The sequence below is a fragment of the Podarcis pityusensis genome, assembly GCF_964106645.2.
Source record: "Podarcis pityusensis genome assembly, chromosome: Z".
In the NCBI taxonomy this organism is placed as follows: domain Eukaryota; kingdom Metazoa; phylum Chordata; class Lepidosauria; order Squamata; family Lacertidae; genus Podarcis; species Podarcis pityusensis.
In genome coordinates, this window is record NC_138044.1 from 12,983,392 (window position 1) to 13,003,031 (window position 19,640).

Sequence of the window (19,640 nt, forward strand, 5' to 3'; positions counted from 1 at the left end):
AGATGGAAGCAATCCACTGGGTCAGTGAAGCCACACCTTTGCTAAGGTCAACCCAGTTTCAGTAAGCCACATGTAAGCTTTTCTGCATTGTCAACAGGCTGGAATCTAGTCTGTATCTAGATCACTAAGGCAAAGCCAACTTTGGATTCTATTTTAGGCACCAACTATAACAATAAATGAAGTATCAGATTAAGGCATGTTGGCTTAAAGACATGTAAATGTGTCACTTTACAGGAAACGAGAAGTTCTGCCAATTTACAGTCCCTTCCTGATAAGAGAAGCTTGATAAAATAAAGGGGGTGGGGTGGAAGTAAACACAAGCGGTCATGTTTGGAGCCTTGCTAGTTCTAGGGCTCCAGGGTCACTGACTCAAACATTGGAATACAATGGAATATCCGCTAACATTGCGGCTGCACCTGTGTTGCTGTTTTTAGAGATACTCTTCAAGTCCTAAGGCAGTGGGGTCTTCCTAGGGTGAGGAGAGAGAAAGCCACAGGAAAAAGTTGCACATGAATGGTGTGTTTAAGACTGATATATAAATGGCTGCCATGTGAATGGGTGCATGTCTACGGGGGCTAAGTTGTAGGCAACTGAGGGATGCTAGAAGGCAGGAACAATGAAGTCAGAAGCAAACAAATACACTAGAGAAGGGGTCACTAATATGATGGCCTCCTGCTGTTGCTGGATGACTCATCATTCCTCACCATTGATCAGCTGGGACTGATGGCAGCTGGAGTCCACCAATTTTGGAGGGACCATGTTGGTTACCCTTGCCAGGAAGACTATTGCTGTGCGTGCAAAGCCCCAGGCCAAACAGGAAGCCCTCCTGTCTAGAAACACCCAATAGCATGCTCAGGTAGGCAGAACCAGTTTGGATCCTGGAAACACATAATGCCCAGAAAGATGCTTCAACATGAACTTGAAGATGCTTTGCTCTCAACAAAACCAAAACATAGGTCCGCACTTGCAAATTATATCATCATACTATCCTCCTGTGAGTTGCTTTAACAGATTGAAAAGTTGACCAACATAGCTTTTTCATTAAAATTTTATTATGCTTATAGCCCACTTTTTCTTCAAAGGGCTCAAGGTGTTACCCAGGGTTCTCCTCCTTCCTATGTTATCCTCACAACAACCCAGTGGGGAATCTGAACCCTGGTCTTCCAGGTCCCAGTCTAACATTCTTACCACTACACTGACTCTGTATGTTCCAAATAAGTAAATTGTGTTCCGTATAATGAAAACATGAGTCTCCTAAATTCCTGTATAATGGGAACAATGCAGAGGGTGGTTGATAAACAATGTGCATAGCAAACAAGGTATGTGTAGTGAAAATAACAAAGGACACCAAATGTCAGTCATCCCCAAGGGTTCTTTTTATTAAATCACATCTGAAAACCTAGAAACTTTCATTTATTTCGGAAATGATAATTGAATACAGGTGAGTGAGACAGGAGATGAGAAGCCCAGCTTGAAGAGGTGGGAGGTGAAAGACCACCTGCACGGTGATGAACCAACAAGTCCAGCCTTAAAACTACTTAAGGACAATGAAGGAGGTTTAGGAACTAAGAACTGTGTTGCTGGATCACACCAGGGTCCCAGCCTCTTCTTCCCAACAGTGGTAAATCAGATGGAGCCAGGGACTGAAAGCAAAGCTCCAGTTGTATCCGACATTCGCTGCCTGCTAGCGCCAAGGCTGTAGTGGAGAGGTGAGCAACCTACTTATGCCTCTTGCACAACTATGTTACACTGGTGCAAAACATTTCAGTAGCAGAGACAAGTATACTGCTAAGTGATTTTAATTCAGCGCTACATTGGATACAACCCATTGGCCTTGGTGGAAACCAACAAGATAATTCTTATGCTCACATACCTCACCCTATACTCCTGAGGTCGGCAGCTGCTACAGAGAGAACTGCACATAATGCTATGGGAGGCAGCTCTCACCATCCTGACCACAGGCCATGATGGGAGGGACTGATGGGTGTTGTGGTCAAACAAGAAAAGGAGGGCACCCTGCTGTCTACTCTTGCACTTCTGTTTTAGCATCTCCCACTGCAGAGGAGGCAAGTTTCTTCTGCAATGGAAGCAGCTGTGTTGAAAGTAGCGATTCCTAGATGCAGAGTTCGTTCTCTGTCCTTTAATTGTATCACAGCCTGTGTCTTTTACCAAAAGCATAACAGAAAACTAAAAAGCAGCCCAGTTCCAACACTCAAAAGCTTTCCAGTTTCAGGAGCTTCGTCTGTGATGTTCCAAATATCTCTCTCACTGGGGGAATTAGACACAAGAAGCTAGAGCTTGCTTTCCTCTTCTGTATTTATGTTACATTTTTATATGGCCCTTTCTAAAAACAAAACTCTAAGCAGCACCCAAGGTTCTTCTGCCCTTAAGCACACAATTTAATCCTCACAACAACCCTGTGAGGTAGGTTAGGCTGAGTTATGGTGACTGGCCCAAGGTCAGTCAATAAGTTTCATAGCCAAGTGAGAATTTGAATGAGGGACTCCCTGGTCATTACCTGCAGTGCTGAGCACTACACCACACTGAATGTCTTCTGTATGCCTCCCCCAGTCAACAAATATCTCCTTCAGATTGTGCAGGACAGGTAATACTATCCACTTGTTTGTGAAAAACAAAAACAAAAACTGTATCTATTCACCAACACAGCGTCCTTCGTGATAAGACCATGTCTATCAGTGCCACTAGTTTGCATCAATCCAACTTTCTAGTTACCCTCCAAATTGGGACATTGTGAAGACATTTAGCTAACTGTCATATTGGTGAAATGCCCTTGACATATGGCATCTTTTTTCTATCCCAGGCCTCAGTGTCACTCTACAGCCCACTGTGGAGAGCACTATAGATGCTCAGACCAACCCAATCATCCCTTTTTGCACCAAAAAAATGGCAAGGCTGCAAAACAAGCTAACAGTAACCGCAGAATTTGACACATGCCCATCCAAAAGTCTAGGAATCTGGCCAAATGTAATATTTCCCCTGTCCAAAGCTTGAGGCTCATAGTTGCATCGGAGCCAGGATGCTATTTATGCTCAACAGAGAGAATGATCCCGGAGATCAAGATGGTAAGACATGGCATGGGGCTCACAAAATGGACTTCCTTGGAGAAGACCAAGGGCCAGAAGGAATGGGGTTATTGTCACAGGAGACCCACCTGATGTGTTATTGCTGTATACTGGAATAGGTAAGTTCTAATGCAACCCCAGTACAGTCCTGGTCTTCAGTGAACAGTACAAATTGCCAATTGTAATGAGCAATGAAGTGAGGATAAAATGCCACCTTGTCAGCTAATCAGTTATTTCATTTAAATTTTTTCTTAAAGAATTAGGTTTGGGACAAAATTCAGAGGTTCATGGCTTTAGAATGCAGTGCACTCCTTGCCGTACACGATTTTTCCATGCCAGAAGCTCAAAAACTGAGGTACATGGTGTCCAAACAGAATTGTGTCCACATTGAGGCCACCTTCTGCTTGGAGACTTCTAGAACTGAAGCGCAGAACCACAATGGGGCATTGGGAAGAATGCAGTTGATTGTATTGAATGGTAATTTGTTATAGCTCAGTGAGGAAAACACCTTCCTATGCCAAAGATCCCAAATTCAGTTCCTGGCATTTTCAGCAATAGAACTAGGAAAGACTTCTCTGCTTGAGAAACTTGGGAAACTGAGGACATTCAGAATTAGGCAGACCAGTGGTCTGACTTAAGCTGGGGTGTTACTTATGTATATTTTTTGCAGGAGCAAAGAATTGGGAAGCAATGGTTGGACACCAATCTCTTTCCCAGAACATTCTGATTTTGCTTGGTTTACATTAAGAGGCAGTTGTGCAATATAAAATTTTGTTCTGCCTTGCTAAGAGGGAATTTCAGAGAAAGCCCAGGAGCACTGCAGTGAATGGGGCTACTGTAGATTTACCAAAGTCCTCCCAGAAGATGACAGGAGGTATCCCCATCAGCCCTATGTCCACATGGTGCTCCAAATTGACCACTGCTGGTACTAAAAACCCACAAGAATTATGGTGGTTGTACCAGATTCATGTCATGCAGGGTGGTGCTGCTGAAACTGCATCACAAGAGAAAGCATGACTTTTAAAATAAGAAAGTACCCTACCTAGTAACAGCTTCTCCTTATATGAGCTCTCATATTTCCATAGCATTCCCTGCACAAGGAAGTCCACCAATGCCACTTTATTGTGCAGAGTGGAAGGAGGCAGCTAAAGACCTGACTTCTCAGAGACCTTCTGATTTGCCTTGCTTCTCTTTTCACTAAAGGGAATGTCTTTCATGGAATATTCAAATGCATAGTGTGGGGCTCTAAGTATTTATTATGAGGCAAAAAGAATTAGTTCTTTGCATCAATGATTGAAGATTTGCAGGCATTTTATGTTCTGTAAAGATTATATTTAAATGAGTAACAAGTACTGAAAGGGATCATAGATCAGGCAGTGGTGCATCTGAAAAAGATGCATGGGCAGGACAATACTTTTGGGAAAGGGTGGTAGCTCAGTCCTAGAACATCTGCCTTGCATGCAAAAAGGTTCCAAATTCAATCCCCAGCATCTCCAAGGGCTGGAAAAGACTCTGTCTGAAACCCTAGAGAGTCACTGCCAGTCAGTATAGCTTTTCCCTTCCCGAGGTCCCCAGAAGTTGTTGGACTACAACTCCCATCATCCCTAGTTAACGGGGCCAGTGATGATGGAAGTTGTAGTCCGACAGCATCTGGGACCCAAGGTTGAGAAAGACTGGCATAGACAATGCTGAGCTGGACGGATCTATGATCTAACACAGCATGAGGCCGCTTACTATTTTCAATTCAGGGTTCATGGCAAATTGTCCTGTAAACATGGGAGTGTTTAAATGGTGCTGTTGTGGCTTCTCACACCATCAATCAACAGACTTGTTTTTGAACTTTACATTCATTAAATAAAAATCAGTTCTGCAAAGAAGTGACATTGTATTCTGTTCAAGGAAAGCTGAATTTTGCAAACCATGTGGATGATGTACTGTTTCTCAGTGTTTGTATTTTACAGCATCCTGTTTTCACTGCACACAAAGGGGAACAAAAGCTATGCAAGGAGACCACATGGCCTGAAAAACCACCTCTACCTCCAGTTTTAATCACTGAGCACTGCCTGAGAAGTTGCAGCCTTATCATCCCATCCTCGAGGGCTAGAACCCTGCTCCCATCCTTTTTAACAAAATGCTTCCAGTGTGCAGTGGCCAAAAGAGTGCCAGTAGGAAGAATTTTTGGGGTGAGGAATACTGAATTTGGCCCCAGATTCACAGACTTCAGGAAGGATATGCTGACCGATAGATTGCAAAGGGATCTTTTGTAGAAGGCAAACTGGATCAAGGAAAGCTTGAAGTGGGTGAGCACGTTTGAAGGGACAAAGTGTTAAAAGTAGGGCTATGTAAGAGACTGGCAGAAATAAGGAGTGTCTGTTCACCACATCCTCCAAGAAAATGACGAGCCGATGGCTTTGAACTACAGGGAGGTAGATCTGGTTACAACATAAGGAAACACTTTCTTACCGCAAATAAGAGTAGAGGTTCATGGATAGAACAAGGTACTCAGGGAGGGATATCAATGCATCCCTCTCCTGGGTGGTTCTCAAAGAAAAGCATTGGCTCTGACAAGACCCTTCCAATGGCATAACTCTACAACACACACACACACAGAGAGAGAGAGAGAGAGAGAGAGAGAGAGAGAGAGAGAGAGCAGGCATCTCTAAGGATTGTTACACGCTCACAACTCTCCCCTACATTAAGATCTGGGAAATCAGAACATACAACTGTCACATGAAGCTGGAAACAGCTAGAAGTTAGGGCTTTTTTTTTTTTTTTTAAAGGAACTAGACCAGGGCAGGGGTGGAGGATCGGGGCTGCAGTGGGGGCGGGTTGCCCCGGGTGTCACCAGAGAGGGGTGACAAAATACTGGGCGGCACTCACAGTGGGGCCTGCAGCGCGCCCAAGCCACACATCTCTCCTGGGAGTGACGCAGTGGCTTGGGTGCCCGCAGGCTCCACTCTGCCCCAAACAGTCCACCCACTGCCTCCCCCCCAGCTGTAGGGCGGCTGAGTGGGAGGAGGCAGGCAGACTCCTCTGAGGCCCCATGGAGCGTCATGCCCCAGCTCGCACCGCCCCTGGGGCACCGCCCCAGGCACCTTATCGGCTTGCTCCACTGCTGGACAAGGATGGTCCAAAGTGTGGTCTGCCTTTCTGGGTGGCCTATGGCAACATTCAATGCTCCCCCTGCCAGTCTTCTGCTACCTTCCCAAAGCCCACCCAGCTTTGGGTTGGAAGTATGACTACTCTGACAGGGTACTAGAGTTCTCCTGCCTCCTTCCCAAAGCCTAGTAAGTGCTTCCCCAGCTCTAGGACCCCCCAGTTAGCCATCTTTGGGAAGGCAGTGCAAATGCTAAGGGGTATGTGTGTGTCAAATTTTGGCCTCCTCACTGCTCTGTATGGCAAGGGCAGTGTGTGGCCTGTGAGTTCTGTGTCAAAGTGCCCTTGCAGCCCACGTGGACCACCCTGACCTAGACAGATTTATGGAGGCCAAGTCTATCAGTGGTTATCAGCCACAAGGACTAAAAACAGAGCCTCCATGTTTGCAAGCAGTCTACCATAGATATTTGGATACTAGAGGTGAAGTTGCAGTGGCTGCCACCTCCATTGTACACTCTGCTTACGAGCTTCTCTGCAGGGCCATTCAAGAGGTGGTTGCTGGGAGATTGACTGCTGGATCTGACAGACCTTTATTCTGATTCCCTGTTCTTTAAGTGTGATTTCCTTGTGCCAAAAAAAGTTTATGGACCAGGCAGATGCCATGCTGGCTGCCTGATCTGCAACATACGGCACAACGCAGGTTCTGTACTCAGCTTTCTCTCATGCTGAGATTTCCTGTGTGTGAAAAGCATCATGTATGAAGCGGTCCCCATCCCACCAAACTGCTGCCACTACCCGCACCTCTACGCAGAGGCTTTGTGCTAGGGAAGAAGTGTTTGGTTGCCCCCTAGTGGCACAGCTAAGATGGTAAAACCTTCCCACTCCCCACCCCCTCACCCCTTTTAAAGAAAAAATAGTCCTTTGCTTAATTAAGTATTTGCTCGACAGTGTCTGTGAAAAGCAAAAAATAGAATCAAAGCCTTGTCCCCTGCTTTGCATAACAAACAGCAATGAGCCAACTGTGTGGGTTAAACAGTCTTGAGTTAATGTTTTTCCTAAACTGTCTAACTTTTGTTCTTGAATAGTTATTTCCAACTACTTTTCCGCTTTAGCTTCAGATCTTTTGATGATTAGGTTTTTTTGGGGGGGCGCACACACACACAAAGATCCACAAATCCCCCACTTGGATCTTTTCCCCCAGCGCAATATTGAAATTTATGTTCTCCTGTGTGCGGTTCTCAACGAAGGATTGCCATTGACAGATAAAATGACAGGTTGTAGAATACAGTTGCTGTACAGATTTACAAAAACAAAAATGAAAAAAAAAAAACCCTTCAGCTTTTGTTTTTTTAAAGAAACATATTTTAAAAATTCTTTATGATTGAAACAGGAAAATTGCAAAATCTAAAACACCCATTGCCATTTGAACAGTGTGGATTTTACAGCAGCACTCTCTTGCTACCTGGGATGCTCTCGTTAATGCTGCTTCTAAGAACAGCTTTTGTAGCGTTAATATGGGCAGACAATGGGGGTTGCAGTTCCGTCATCTGCCCTGGCAATGGTACAGATAGCAAGGGTGCATGGAGACCATCACAACAATGGAGAACATGGGGTGGTGGACTTGTTAAAGTGGGGTTTTCATTTTACCACAAGAAAGATTTATAGTGCATATATACTTGTTTTCACTTCACAATCTTCTTAGAAACTAAGAAAAACAGGCGAGGCCAACTGAGTGCTTCCAAAGTACTTCGCTTCATGGAAAGAAGAAAGACCAGGAAATTCCACCCAAAATAACCAGGGAGACTACACCTTTGTCACAAAGTGCAGGTTCCTCAGGTATTCATATCACCTGAACAGGTAGGAGGACCACAAAAAACCTAAAACGTGGCTATGTCACAGCACTTCTTCCAAAAGGTAAATAAGCACAGGTCTGGATCATCCAAACTACGATCAATCACAGATAATAGACAAGCCCAGTATGTGGTAAGAGCCAGTTTGCTACCAGCAAATTCCCTTCTCTGTGCAAAAGAAGGGGGAGGGGAGAAAGGGAAACCATATCCCTATGTTGAAATTCTGAACCATACACAAGCAGATGACATTCCCTCTGTAACTAAGCTGTTCTAGCAGACATTTCCCCGATTCCTTATACAGCAGCCATCTTTCAGAGAGAGAAAAAACCCAAACAACTAGGTTAAGTGCAGCAAGAGAGAGTCTTTCGAAAGATGGCTATTCATTTCTAGTTTGCAATATATCTACTTGCGGAAACAGACCAAGATCCTTCTTGGCCATGTTGTTGTATATCTAAAGGAAAAAAAACGGCTGGCAAAAGAACATTTCGCCAAGCTGCAAATCAGAAATTTGCTTGAAAGGACACCTTGACCCTCTTAAGAGAGCCCACAGTTGAAAAGTGTCCCTCCACAGCTAACCTGGAAACCAAGTAACAGCAGACATGCAGGTCTGCAGGAAAAAAGCGTGTGAGAAAACCATCCTGCTGGTGATTACATATATATATATATATGTTTACAGAAGATATATTCCTATTTCAAATATATTTTCAAGCAGACCAAAAATATCTCATCTATTAGTTACTGATGTGTGTTTACAGCATTAGCTAATTAAATATTCCCTCTATTCATATAAAAAAGAGTGTGTGTGTGTGTGTGTGTGTGTGTGTGTACACACACGCACAAACACATATACATATATATGTATATATATCCTATTAAAATGGACAAGATTTTAAAGCCTGAACTTCCTTTAATCCATTTCAGACCATTTCGTACCTCACAACTCAAAAGCACGCAGGGTTGAGCATGGTGTTCCTTTGCCTGTGAAAGAAGAGGCAACATCCGCACATGAAACCACAAGGCATTGCTTCCCCCATTCTGGTAGCACAAGAAGAAGGGTGGGGGGGATAAAAGATGATCAGTTGAGTTTTTGTAGTTAAGAAAACCTGAGCTTGGAATGTCTGTTTAAAAAGGACCTGCAATGGAGTTTGGCCCTTCGTGATCAAAAAATCAGCTCAGTTCCATGAGGATATTCCTATCCTGTCCTGTTCCAACAGCGCTCCCTCCATCAGACACTGCACTCCAGGTAAGCAGGCTGCACGCTCCAAGTCTCCCGAGGTTCCGACAACACTCCTGTTTTGCTCTGCAGCACAAACTACCACCCCTGACGGGGCGCCTAAGGCCTCCCCTGTGCCTGCGAAAAGGTCTCTCTCTTTCCCTCTGCACGACACTTGGGACTCCAATAAAACCAACCCACTCTCAGCCACCGCTTGCTTGGCTCACAAGATGTCATCGTAATCCAAAAGCTTGGAGTGCTGGCGGGTCTTCCAGAGGCGGTAAAGGCGGAAATCAAAGTAAGTCTCGATCATTTGCTTCCCTGGAAACACAACATAGAGAAGGCTGAGTCAACACCACGTAGTAAGGTTAGGTCAACGTCTATGGAAACTATGTTGGTGTAACCCCTTGGAGTTCACATTTCATGGCCTCATCTGCAAACTAAACATTTGTAGCTCTGCTATGCCACTTTAAACAGTTATGGTTTCCCCCCAAAGAATCCTGGGAACTGTAGTTTGTTAAAGGTGCTGAGAACTGTTAGGGAGATTCCCTATTTGTCTTCAATGAGCTACAATTCCCAGAAAAGTTCAACGATAAGCGAATCAGCCCCCACACCAAGCCACAGAGCAACCTACCTTGAGCAGAGAGTTCGAGAGGAGATTCAAAAGTAACCCGACAGGGGTTCATCAGATTCTTCAGATTTTGGAACAGCTGAAAGGCAAAGGAGCTTCACAATCACTGATTTCTGGCCAGGGTCACTGTTTGCAGTTGGCAGCCTTGGGCAGCTGCCAATTGCACAGCATCTTGTCAGGGCCCACGGCTGGTGGAGCACAGGAATCTGCCTTATACTAAGCCAGGTCACCAGCCCATCTAGCCCAGTATGGTCTACACTGACTGTCAGCATGGTTTAAGGCGTTTCCTAGCACTACCAAGAGATGCCATTGGAGATTGAACCTAGGACCTTCTGCATGCAAAGCAGATGCTCTGCTGTTGAGCTATGGCTCTTCCGCACTACCCAGTATGTTTCACTACTGTGATATCAGAGACAGCAAGACTTTGAGAAGTTATCTCCAGAAAAGAACAGCACAGAGGACAGAGCTGGACCAGAACTGCTAGAGCAGCCCTCTAGAGTTATCTATCTGGCTCTTGGAACTCTCTCTGGACATGCCCACTTCCCACCAGGCCTGGCCTGCATGCTCCATGGAAACTCTTGCCTATCTGGGATGTAAACTGTTGTAAACTTATCGTCATGCTTCTTGCTTGCTTTGAAGGAAGGATGGAATAGGGGGTGTGCCTGTGTGTGCACATGTAGTAACTGATTTGCATAGCTGGGATAAGGCTTACTGTTCAGAGGTACAAATCACATCCATTGCCCCACCCACTTTTTCCTTTGGTCCCGCCCACCACTGGCCTGTGGGTTTCTCACAGTGAAACGTGGCCCTCAGAAGTTGAAATAGGTTCCCCAACGCCTTGCTGGAGCCACCTGGAGCCTCTCTGGGGAACAAGACGATAGGCCTTACCTTCTCTCCATTGTGGTTCCCAAGCACGTAGCACCCCATTATGTGAATGACGTTTGGCTCCGGGTTCAGCTTGCTCATCAGGTGGCCCAGCCGCTTCCAGAAACTGGGGGGGGGGGGGGAAGAAGATGGAAGAACCCGTTAGTCACAGAGGGGTCCTGTCAATTGCCACATGACCTTTCCTGGCTGGCTGGTTGCCTAATGTGTAAAGTGCAGGCGAATGGAACTTGCCCCCACCATGCCTGGGCTCAGAGACACCCACCACCAACACAAAACAGACTGAAACCTTCCTTGAGAGGTTGTGGACTTTCCTTCCTTGGAGGTTTTTAAGCTTTAGCGGAGATTCCTGCATTGCAGAGGGTTGGACAATTCTATGACCAAAAACATGTGTGGGCAGTCTGTTTTGGGAGCCCTCCTTTTTTATGGTGTGTTCACAATGATTTGTGTCTATGTTGCTATTGGGGCAGTTATACGTGTTCCCACTTTCAATAATGTTCATGCAAAGCAGGATTGGTGGGGAGTTCAGTCCCACTTTGTGTGGTATTTCCCCTGCCTCCCCCAGTGGGTCAACTCTACTGACAGGTGCAAAGGACCACCCACCTGGCACCAGAGTGATGTCAGGTGAGCGGTCAAAGCTGGTCTGCTGGGGTGGCAGGATATCAATATCTGGCTCACTGAATCAAAAAGGTTTCCCCACCCATGCCTTATCCCAGTGATTCAGAACCCACTCAGGAAAAAATAACAAAAAAAAAAATCCTAAACAGCAGCAATTAATTACACGTTTATTCAAAATCCAATGAAAACTATCTAGTTTAATTAATTCAACAAAATTGATGAACTTGATCCAGTGACACCAGCTTTTCAAAGTTTGATAGTCATTTACACCGTCAGCATTCCCCTTCCAACCCCTTGCCTCTTAGTAATTCCACTACCCACCCACCCAGTGGAATTTGGGAACTCCTGTTTTAACCCACTGTTACACCTCTGAATGCAAACAGTTGTTTCCCTCCCATGGCCACTTTTGCAGATCATTCACTGGTGCCTGGTCTGCTGAAGTCTTTACCCACTAGTTGCGCCAGCCTTTGGCCAGCTGGCATCCTCCAGGCACTTTGGACTACAACTCCCAACAGCCCCAAGCAGCACAGATTGATGCTAACCTTCCCTTATCTCATCCCCCAGGTAACGTCAAGCTTTGGCATATAACAGAGAGGTAATGTGGTGTAGTGATTAGATTGTCAGGCTAAGCCCATTGGCGGAGGAAGAGGGGGGCAGGGGGGCGTACCGCCCCCGGCATCACGATCCTGGTAGGGTGCCATCACGGCTAACCCCCCCCCACTGGGTGTCACACCCCCAGGACGCGCACCACGCCCCCCAGGACATTCGCCAGCCACACTCCCACCTGTTCTCTGCCCCTGGTGCCGGAGCATGAAGCTCCACCACTGGCTAAGCCACCTGGGTTCAAACCTCTACAAAGCTCGCTGAGCTACTGTTGTCTCCCAAGTGCTCCATCTCAGAACTGATTGGTGCCTGCTCTTTCAGCACCAATAAATAAAGGCTTAATTATTCACTTGGGCCTGTGAGTGATTCATTGGCCTCCATGCTTGCTGCTTTGAGGTTTGCTCAGTCGTGCTGTTATGATTTTAGTATTGATGTGTTACTTGGTGTTTTTTTGTTGGCTATGTATTTTTATTGGCAATGAGTTTTATTTTATGGGCAATCAATCTGTAGCTCGCTCTGGGATCATCTTCTATGGAGAAGAGTGGGGTAGAAAGATTTTAAATAAATAAATGTGTTTGAAGGGTAGGACAAAAACCATGTAAGACAGTCAGCAAAGGCTGATTGATTCTGGGCCAACACATCCCAGATTTTGCACCAGAGAGATCTGAATGCAGCGATCCATACATAAATCCCACAAACATGAATGTATTTGCTTATTTATTTTATGCTGTTTAATGCGCTGCAGCAGGTTGTTCTAGGTGATCCTTGGATTCCCTTCCAGCTCTACAATTCTATTTTGCTACTCAGGAGGGGAGAGTTCTATTGGAGGTCATGAAAGCTTGCTTTCTCCCAATCAAAAACAATCTGGAAGCTTCTCCAGATTCCAAATTCTATGCAAAACCCTGCACAATTGCTGTGCACATGTAGAGATTTCGGACAGCCAAAATGGACGGGCAATTTTCTGCAGTCCTAAGAACTGGAAACTCTATTGTTGTTATTATTAGAATTTATATGCTGCCCTATACCAGTTGGTCTCAGTACAGTACACAGCGAATGCTGAGATGTTGAAACTTTAGTCCAAAGTTCCATACATGCAGGATACACATAGCTGTGGCTCCCAAATGAGAAACAAGCAAAAAGCCCAGGATCCTCTCACTCACTAGATCATGTCTTCCTCCTTCTCCACTTTTGCAAAGGTGGCAACTTTATTCTTCAGAAGGTACAAGTGGCCTGGACCGCCCTGCAGGGGGAAAAGAGGCAGAGTCTGGAGAAACAGCCTGTGCGTGCCGCAGTAGAGCTATTGCAGTTACTGCTTTTCCTTTATTATTTGGCCAACTTCACCTAATGGGAGACACTTATTATTCATTACATTTATTTGCTGTTACAACAAAAACATCTCAAAGTGAGCTACCATTATAAAAACATACATAATGCAAAACTTAACATGCATCAAACAAGTAAATAAAAGAACCATTAATTATTAAAAGTATTCATTTTTCAGTGGATTACAAAGGACAAATCCTACCTCCCCCCACCCTACTAAAAGCTGAATAGGAGACCTCCTGTTCTCTTCACAGAGCTGCAATTCCCAGAGTTCTCTGGGAAGCACTGATTGTTAAACCACTTTGGGAATTGTAGCTCTGTGAGGGAAACTGGAGTTTCCTAACAACTCCCAGCACCCTGGACAAACTAGAGTTCCCAAAATTCTTTCGGGGGGGGGGAGTGATGACAGTTGAAAGTGGTATCATAGAGCTTTAATGGCATGGTGCAAATGCAGTCTTAGAAGAGGCTTCCCCCGCTCTCTCACATAAGAGAAAACACCTCTACTAAGCTGCTGCTTGCATCCTCAAAAGGCAAAGGAAGTGTGTCTGTTGCTTTAGAACTTTTGTTTGAACGTGCAAATTAATCAATTAAAAAAACATACAGTCAACTATCATTCTTAACAGCCTTGCTTTCCAGTGATTTAACACTGAAATCCTGCTAATGTTTACGCAGAAACAAGCCCCGCTTGAGTTCAGCAGGGTTCACTTACTTGAAAGTGCACCCCATGTTACAGCCTTCATTGATTACATTTTAACAGATCTCTATATTGCAAAAAATTTCAGCGGAAAAGTTGACATTCCCCAGGAAGTGGGGCTGATTGTAAAACCACTTCAGGAACAGTAGCTCTGTGAGGGAAGCAAGGGGTCTCCTAACAAGGCTCAACACACTTAATGAGCTCTAGCTCCCAGAATCCTTTGTGGAAAGCCATGACTGTTCAAAGTGGTATCATTGTGCTTTAAATGTACAGTGTGAATGCGGACCAATAAAACTCCAAATACGCCCAGAGAAGAAGGTATTGCTGAACAAGAGAACACCCACAGGTATTGGGCGTGTGTCTGATGGGGTGGAAATGTGAAAACTCCAGGCCTTTTGTGTACTCTGCTTTGTTTTGGAAATTTTAACAACGTACAATTGAAAAAGGATAAGGAGGTGGACCAGGCAACACACAAACAAGGGCTTTGACATTTAGAAGATAATAATGAGAATAGCCGGTCCCGATTAAGCCAGAGTGCTTAAGAAACATGACACATTTTCTAGGCCTTTGAAGGTGGCAGCCCGGTGGGGGTTAAGTATAGACTTTCCAACCTCCTTCATGAATCAGCACCAACAAAAATGGAGGCTCCAGGAAAAAATCTGCTGTTGGTGGTTGCCAAGGGGAGGGAACAGACTTGGAAGATGGTGCTGTGCAGTCTAGCATCTCTCAAAAATTGGGAGGGTGAAGCAGAGAGAGGAGTTTATGATGGGATGGGGGACCTCAAGCCCAGGGGGATGAATGCAGCCCTCCATCCGCCCCATCTGGCCCTCAGAACTCTCTCTAGGCCACACCCCTCACTGCCCCCTCCCCTGAGTGTGTTTGCCTGGCTGCAATGTGTCCTTGAACCCTGTTCACGCCTTTTGCCTGCCCTGATGGAGGGCAGAAAGGAGTGTGTGTATGTTAATCTCTGTAGAAAACTAGCCTACTATACAAAGCAAAATTGTCATTCATTGCTCCACCCACATTTGCCACTGGCCCAGCCTACCACTGTCATGTGGCCCTCAGAAGGCTGCCCAGAAGGAAATCTTGCCCTCGGGCTGAAAGGACTTCTTCAGTCCAGCTTCTTGAGAACAAGCCATTAGGGGGAAGGGCTGGGGGAAAGTTGTGAACGAGACAGTGGTAAGTGAATCCAAGGAAAGGAACGACCAGGGGGCATTTATATACCTGACAAAAAATCAGCATCTTCCAGATTTTGCAGCCCTTCCGGTAGATGTTCAGCTTCTTCTCAATTTCCTCTATGGAAGAAAGGGAAGGGGCAGGTGGGGTGGCAGGGAGGGAAGAGAAGGGTATATGAGACATGTACAGCATGCAGGAAAAGGCAGAGATCACCATCATGGTGGAATCAAAGGACTGGTCCATAAGAACTTAAGGGCAGTCCTACTGGATCAGGCCAAAGACCCATCTAGTCCAGCATCCTATTCCCACAGTGGCCAACCAGATGCCCCATTAGGAAGCCCAAAAGCAGGACCTGGGCACAAGAGCAGCATTCTACCCTCCTGTAAGTTCCAGCAACAGGTATTCTGAATAATTGCTGCCTTTGGCAGTGGAGGCAAAACAAAGCCATCATGGCTAATGGCCACTGATAGCCTTCTTCTCCATGAATCTGTCCAGTTCTCTTTTAAATACATCTAGGTTGGTGGCTACCACTGCTTCCTGTGGCAGTGAGTTCCATAGTTTAACTATGTGCTGCGTGAAGTAAAGCATTTACTGTGGTGCATTTAAATGTTTTCCCGTCAGCAGGTCTGGAGGGGAGGTTAAAAAAAAACCTCTGCTATTGTCAGCATAAATACCACTGCAAATCTGTAGAGGTAAAATTAATAACGTGAGTTCTTAAGCAGAGTTCTTTTTATCATGATATACCTAAGATTTTTTACCAAACACTTTTTACAGAAATTGCCAGGATGATCAGATGCATCTTATGCTTCCAGATCAGAACGTATCCATTCACCTCTTCAAGGGAGACTAATGTTCTCCTGCATGTAAAACTTGCCAGGAATTAATTTTAACAAACTTATAATTTCATATATATTTTTGCACCCAGCATTTTATAGCACAATGTATTTACTAGTAATTTGACTGCTACGGTTTTCTATTTTGCTTTGCATTACTTTATACAGTGGTACCTTGGGTTACATACGCTTCAGGTTACATATGCTTCAAGTTACAGACTCCGCTAACCCAGAAATAGTACCTCGGGTTAAGAACTTTGCTCCAGGATGAGAACAGAAATCGCACGGCGGCAGCGGGAGGGCCCATTAGCTAAAGTGGTGTCTCAGGTTAAGAACAGTTTCAGGTTAAGAATGGATCTCCGGAACGAATTAAGTATATAACCAGAGGTACCACTGTATATGCATGTAAAAAGGTTCTTTCCGAATACAGTGGTACCTCTGGTTACGAACTTAATTTGTTCCGGAGGTCCGTTCTTAAGCTGAAACCATTCTTATCCTGAGGTGTGCTTTTGCTAATGGGGCTTCCCGTTGCGCATGCGCCTCTGGCGCGTGATTTCCGTTCACATCCTGGGGCAAAGTTCGCAACCAGGAATAGCTGCTTCCAGGTTAGTGGAGCTCGTATCCTGAAGCATTCGTAACCAGAAGCATTCGTAACCAGAGGTACCACTGTATTGGTCATTGGCCACAACAGAGAAGTTGGTTGATTGTCTACTCCTCTTTTAAAACCCTCTGTGCTGACTGAGGCCGAAGGGGATTGCAGTCCATCAGGCCTAAGAAGATTAGAAGGAGGCCAGCAAAAGGCACCCCTGCCCTTCCCCTTTTCTCTAGAGATGAGCTTCCTTTGGAGCCAGTGGGGTGTGAAGAAACCTTTGTCTTGCATTCAGAACCAACAGTGAAGCAAAGGTTCCAGCCATTTGTCTTAGGACACAATGTCACCCACCCACCAGTCCCAGTCCCGTTCAATTCAGCTTAATTGCCAAACACTCACGTACCCAAAATATCATCAAAGGTGGCATGCTCGTGATCCTGGAAGCAAACAAACAGAGAGGCATTGCTTTTTTATTTTAAAAACACACCACATTTTAATCCATCAGAAAGGCACAAAGCGCATTGTGCTAGGCAGAAAAAAGTGATACCAACTTTTTAAACGAGTTGGAACATAAGAAGGGGCCTGCTGGATCAGGCTAATGGCCCGTCTGGTGCGGCATTCTGATCCCACAGTGGCTAACCAGAAACCCATAAGTAGGACCTGAGCACAGCAGCGCTCTCCCTTCCTCTGATTTCCAGCAACTAGTATTCAGAAGCTCTTGTAGCTAGCAGCCATTGATGGCATTTTCTTCCATGAATTTATCCAATCCTCTTTTAAAACCATCCAAGTGGCTAGTCAGATGAGTGGGATACAAATAATAAAATTATTACTACTACTACTACTATTATTATTATTATTATTATTATTATTATTATTATTTAAGCTACCTCTGGTATAGAGCCAAAAAAGAGTTGATTTTTGAGCATGCCCTGCTATTATTATTATTATTATTATTATTATTATTATTATTATATTTGCTCGTGCTATGCTGTAACATGCCACTGATGGAATATTATTTATTTATTAATAACAGCACAGACTCTTCTTTACAGATAACGTTTCCAACCTCTGTCACATGGGAATAACCCAGGAAGAGAAGAAAAACAACCACTGTACTGGCCAAGTTCTCCCATAAACTATCAGTCAATGCCCACATTTAATGTGATCTTCCACCAATCTTCTGCCTACAATTTATTTATGGATTTGAGATACTGCTATCCCACTCTCCACCCAAAATAGAACTCAGAAACAGCCAACAGCATGGAGATTCAAATAACATAGAACAGCGTGATAAAATGTTATAATAATAGAATCAGCATAGAGTGCAGATGATTGGTTTAGCTTTACCGGGAATCTCCCTAAAAGAGATTTATTATTATTATTATTATTATTATTATTATTATTATTATTATTTGATGGATTTATAACCCACCTTTCTCCCAAGTTGGAATTCAACGCAGCTTACAACATTTAAACGCAACATTATAAAATGCAAAGCGACACAACCAAACTAATTGAAAACAATGGTTAAAATACATCAGAACACATTTGGAACCAGCAATTTGTCATGGTTTGCCCTGACAGCAGCCCAGTGATCAGCATTCCCTGCTCCTTAGGTTCCAAAGACCTTTCTGACAGACTAACCTCCCTTGGGAGGGAATTCCTCAATATACGCTTTCTAGCACTTGGTGAAGTGATGCCACTTCAGAAAATTACTAAGCTGTAATCTGGGACGCAAGCAAAGCTGTTATGAGAGGGTTCTTGATACAACAGAATGCATTAAAGAAGAGAATCCAAAATGAGAAGAAGGATAAAATATTGGAGAAAATAAAGGAAAGTGAAAAGAAATTGAGAGCAAAACCAAAGTCTCAAGAGATTTTGAGAGAAATAAAGTTATATCAAGTACAATACATGAAAATGATGAATCAGGAGATAGAATGGAAAATTAAACAAATGAGACAAAAGACATTTGAGTCGGCAAATAAATGTGGGAAATTGTTGGCTTGGCAAATGAAAAAAAGACAAAAATTAAATACTGTTACAAATTTAGAAGTGGAAGGAAGGAATATACAGAACCCAGCTGAGATTAGAAACTGTTTCCAGAGGTACTTTAAACAACTATATACACAAGGGCCACAGAAACAAATTGACGTAGACCGATTTTTGAAAACAAATGGATTACAAAAAATCTCTCAAGAAAATAAATTAATGTTGAACTATAAAATAACTGAACAGGAGGTAGAAGGTGCCATTCAGAATATGCAACTAGGTAAATCTCCAGGACCAGATGGACTGACTTCTAGATACTACAGATCTTTAAAAGAATGGTTAGTACAACCTTTAAAAGAAGTCTGTAACGAAATAATGGGTGGGAAAAGGGCACCAGAGTCGTGGAAAGAAGCGTACGTTACACTTGTACCGAAAACAGAGACTGAAAAGACGCAGCTTAAGAACTACCGCCCCATATCACTGCTCAATGTGGATTACAAAATTTTTGCAGACATCTTGGCTAAAAGACTAAAAAGAGTGTTAGTGGAAGAGATACATAAAGACCAAGCAGGCTTTCTCCTGGGTAGACATCTATCTGATAATGTGAGAAACATAATCAATATTTTAGAAAAACTACAAGAGAATATAAATACTAAGGCAGTTTTGATATTTGTGGATGCGGAGAAAGCTTTTGACAACATTTCTTGGAGTTTCATGAAGAAGAACTTACAGGGTATGGGGGTAGGCCAAGGCTTTGAAAACGGTATAAGTGCAATATATTCAGAACAAAAGGCTAAATTAATTGTAAATAATGTTTTGACGGAGGAATTCAAGATAGAAAAAGGGACACGACAAGGTTGCCCAATCTCCCCATTGCTTTTTATATCGGTCCTGGAGGTCCTGCTGAATATGATCAGAAGGGACTAATTGGTTAAAGGTATACAAGTCGGAGCAAAACAGTACAAATTGAGAGCATTTGCAGATGACTTAGTACTGACATTGCAGGAGCCAGAATCTAGTACTAAAAGGGTTTTGGAATTGATTCAAGAATTTGGTCAGG

At 44.1% G+C, this 19,640-nt stretch overlaps 1 protein-coding gene across 2 annotated transcripts in view; it reads right to left on the bottom strand.

Annotated features, from left to right (window-relative positions):
- Positions 1–1,352: 1,352 nt before the first annotated feature.
- Positions 1,353–19,640, bottom strand: part of NSMF (NMDA receptor synaptonuclear signaling and neuronal migration factor) — a 55,123-nt gene continuing 36,835 nt past the window's right edge. For both annotated transcript variants that reach the window (XM_080989617.1, XM_080989616.1), the window contains 6 exons: positions 16,995–17,028; positions 15,218–15,288; positions 13,137–13,216; positions 10,762–10,864; positions 9,877–9,952; positions 1,353–9,563 (listed from right to left, as the gene is read on the bottom strand). In XM_080989617.1, coding sequence (XP_080845743.1) covers positions 9,466–9,563; positions 9,877–9,952; positions 10,762–10,864; positions 13,137–13,216; positions 15,218–15,288; positions 16,995–17,028 — 462 coding nt within the window. In that variant the 3' untranslated portion in view covers positions 1,353–9,465. The remainder of the gene's footprint in view (positions 9,564–9,876; positions 9,953–10,761; positions 10,865–13,136; positions 13,217–15,217; positions 15,289–16,994; positions 17,029–19,640) is intronic.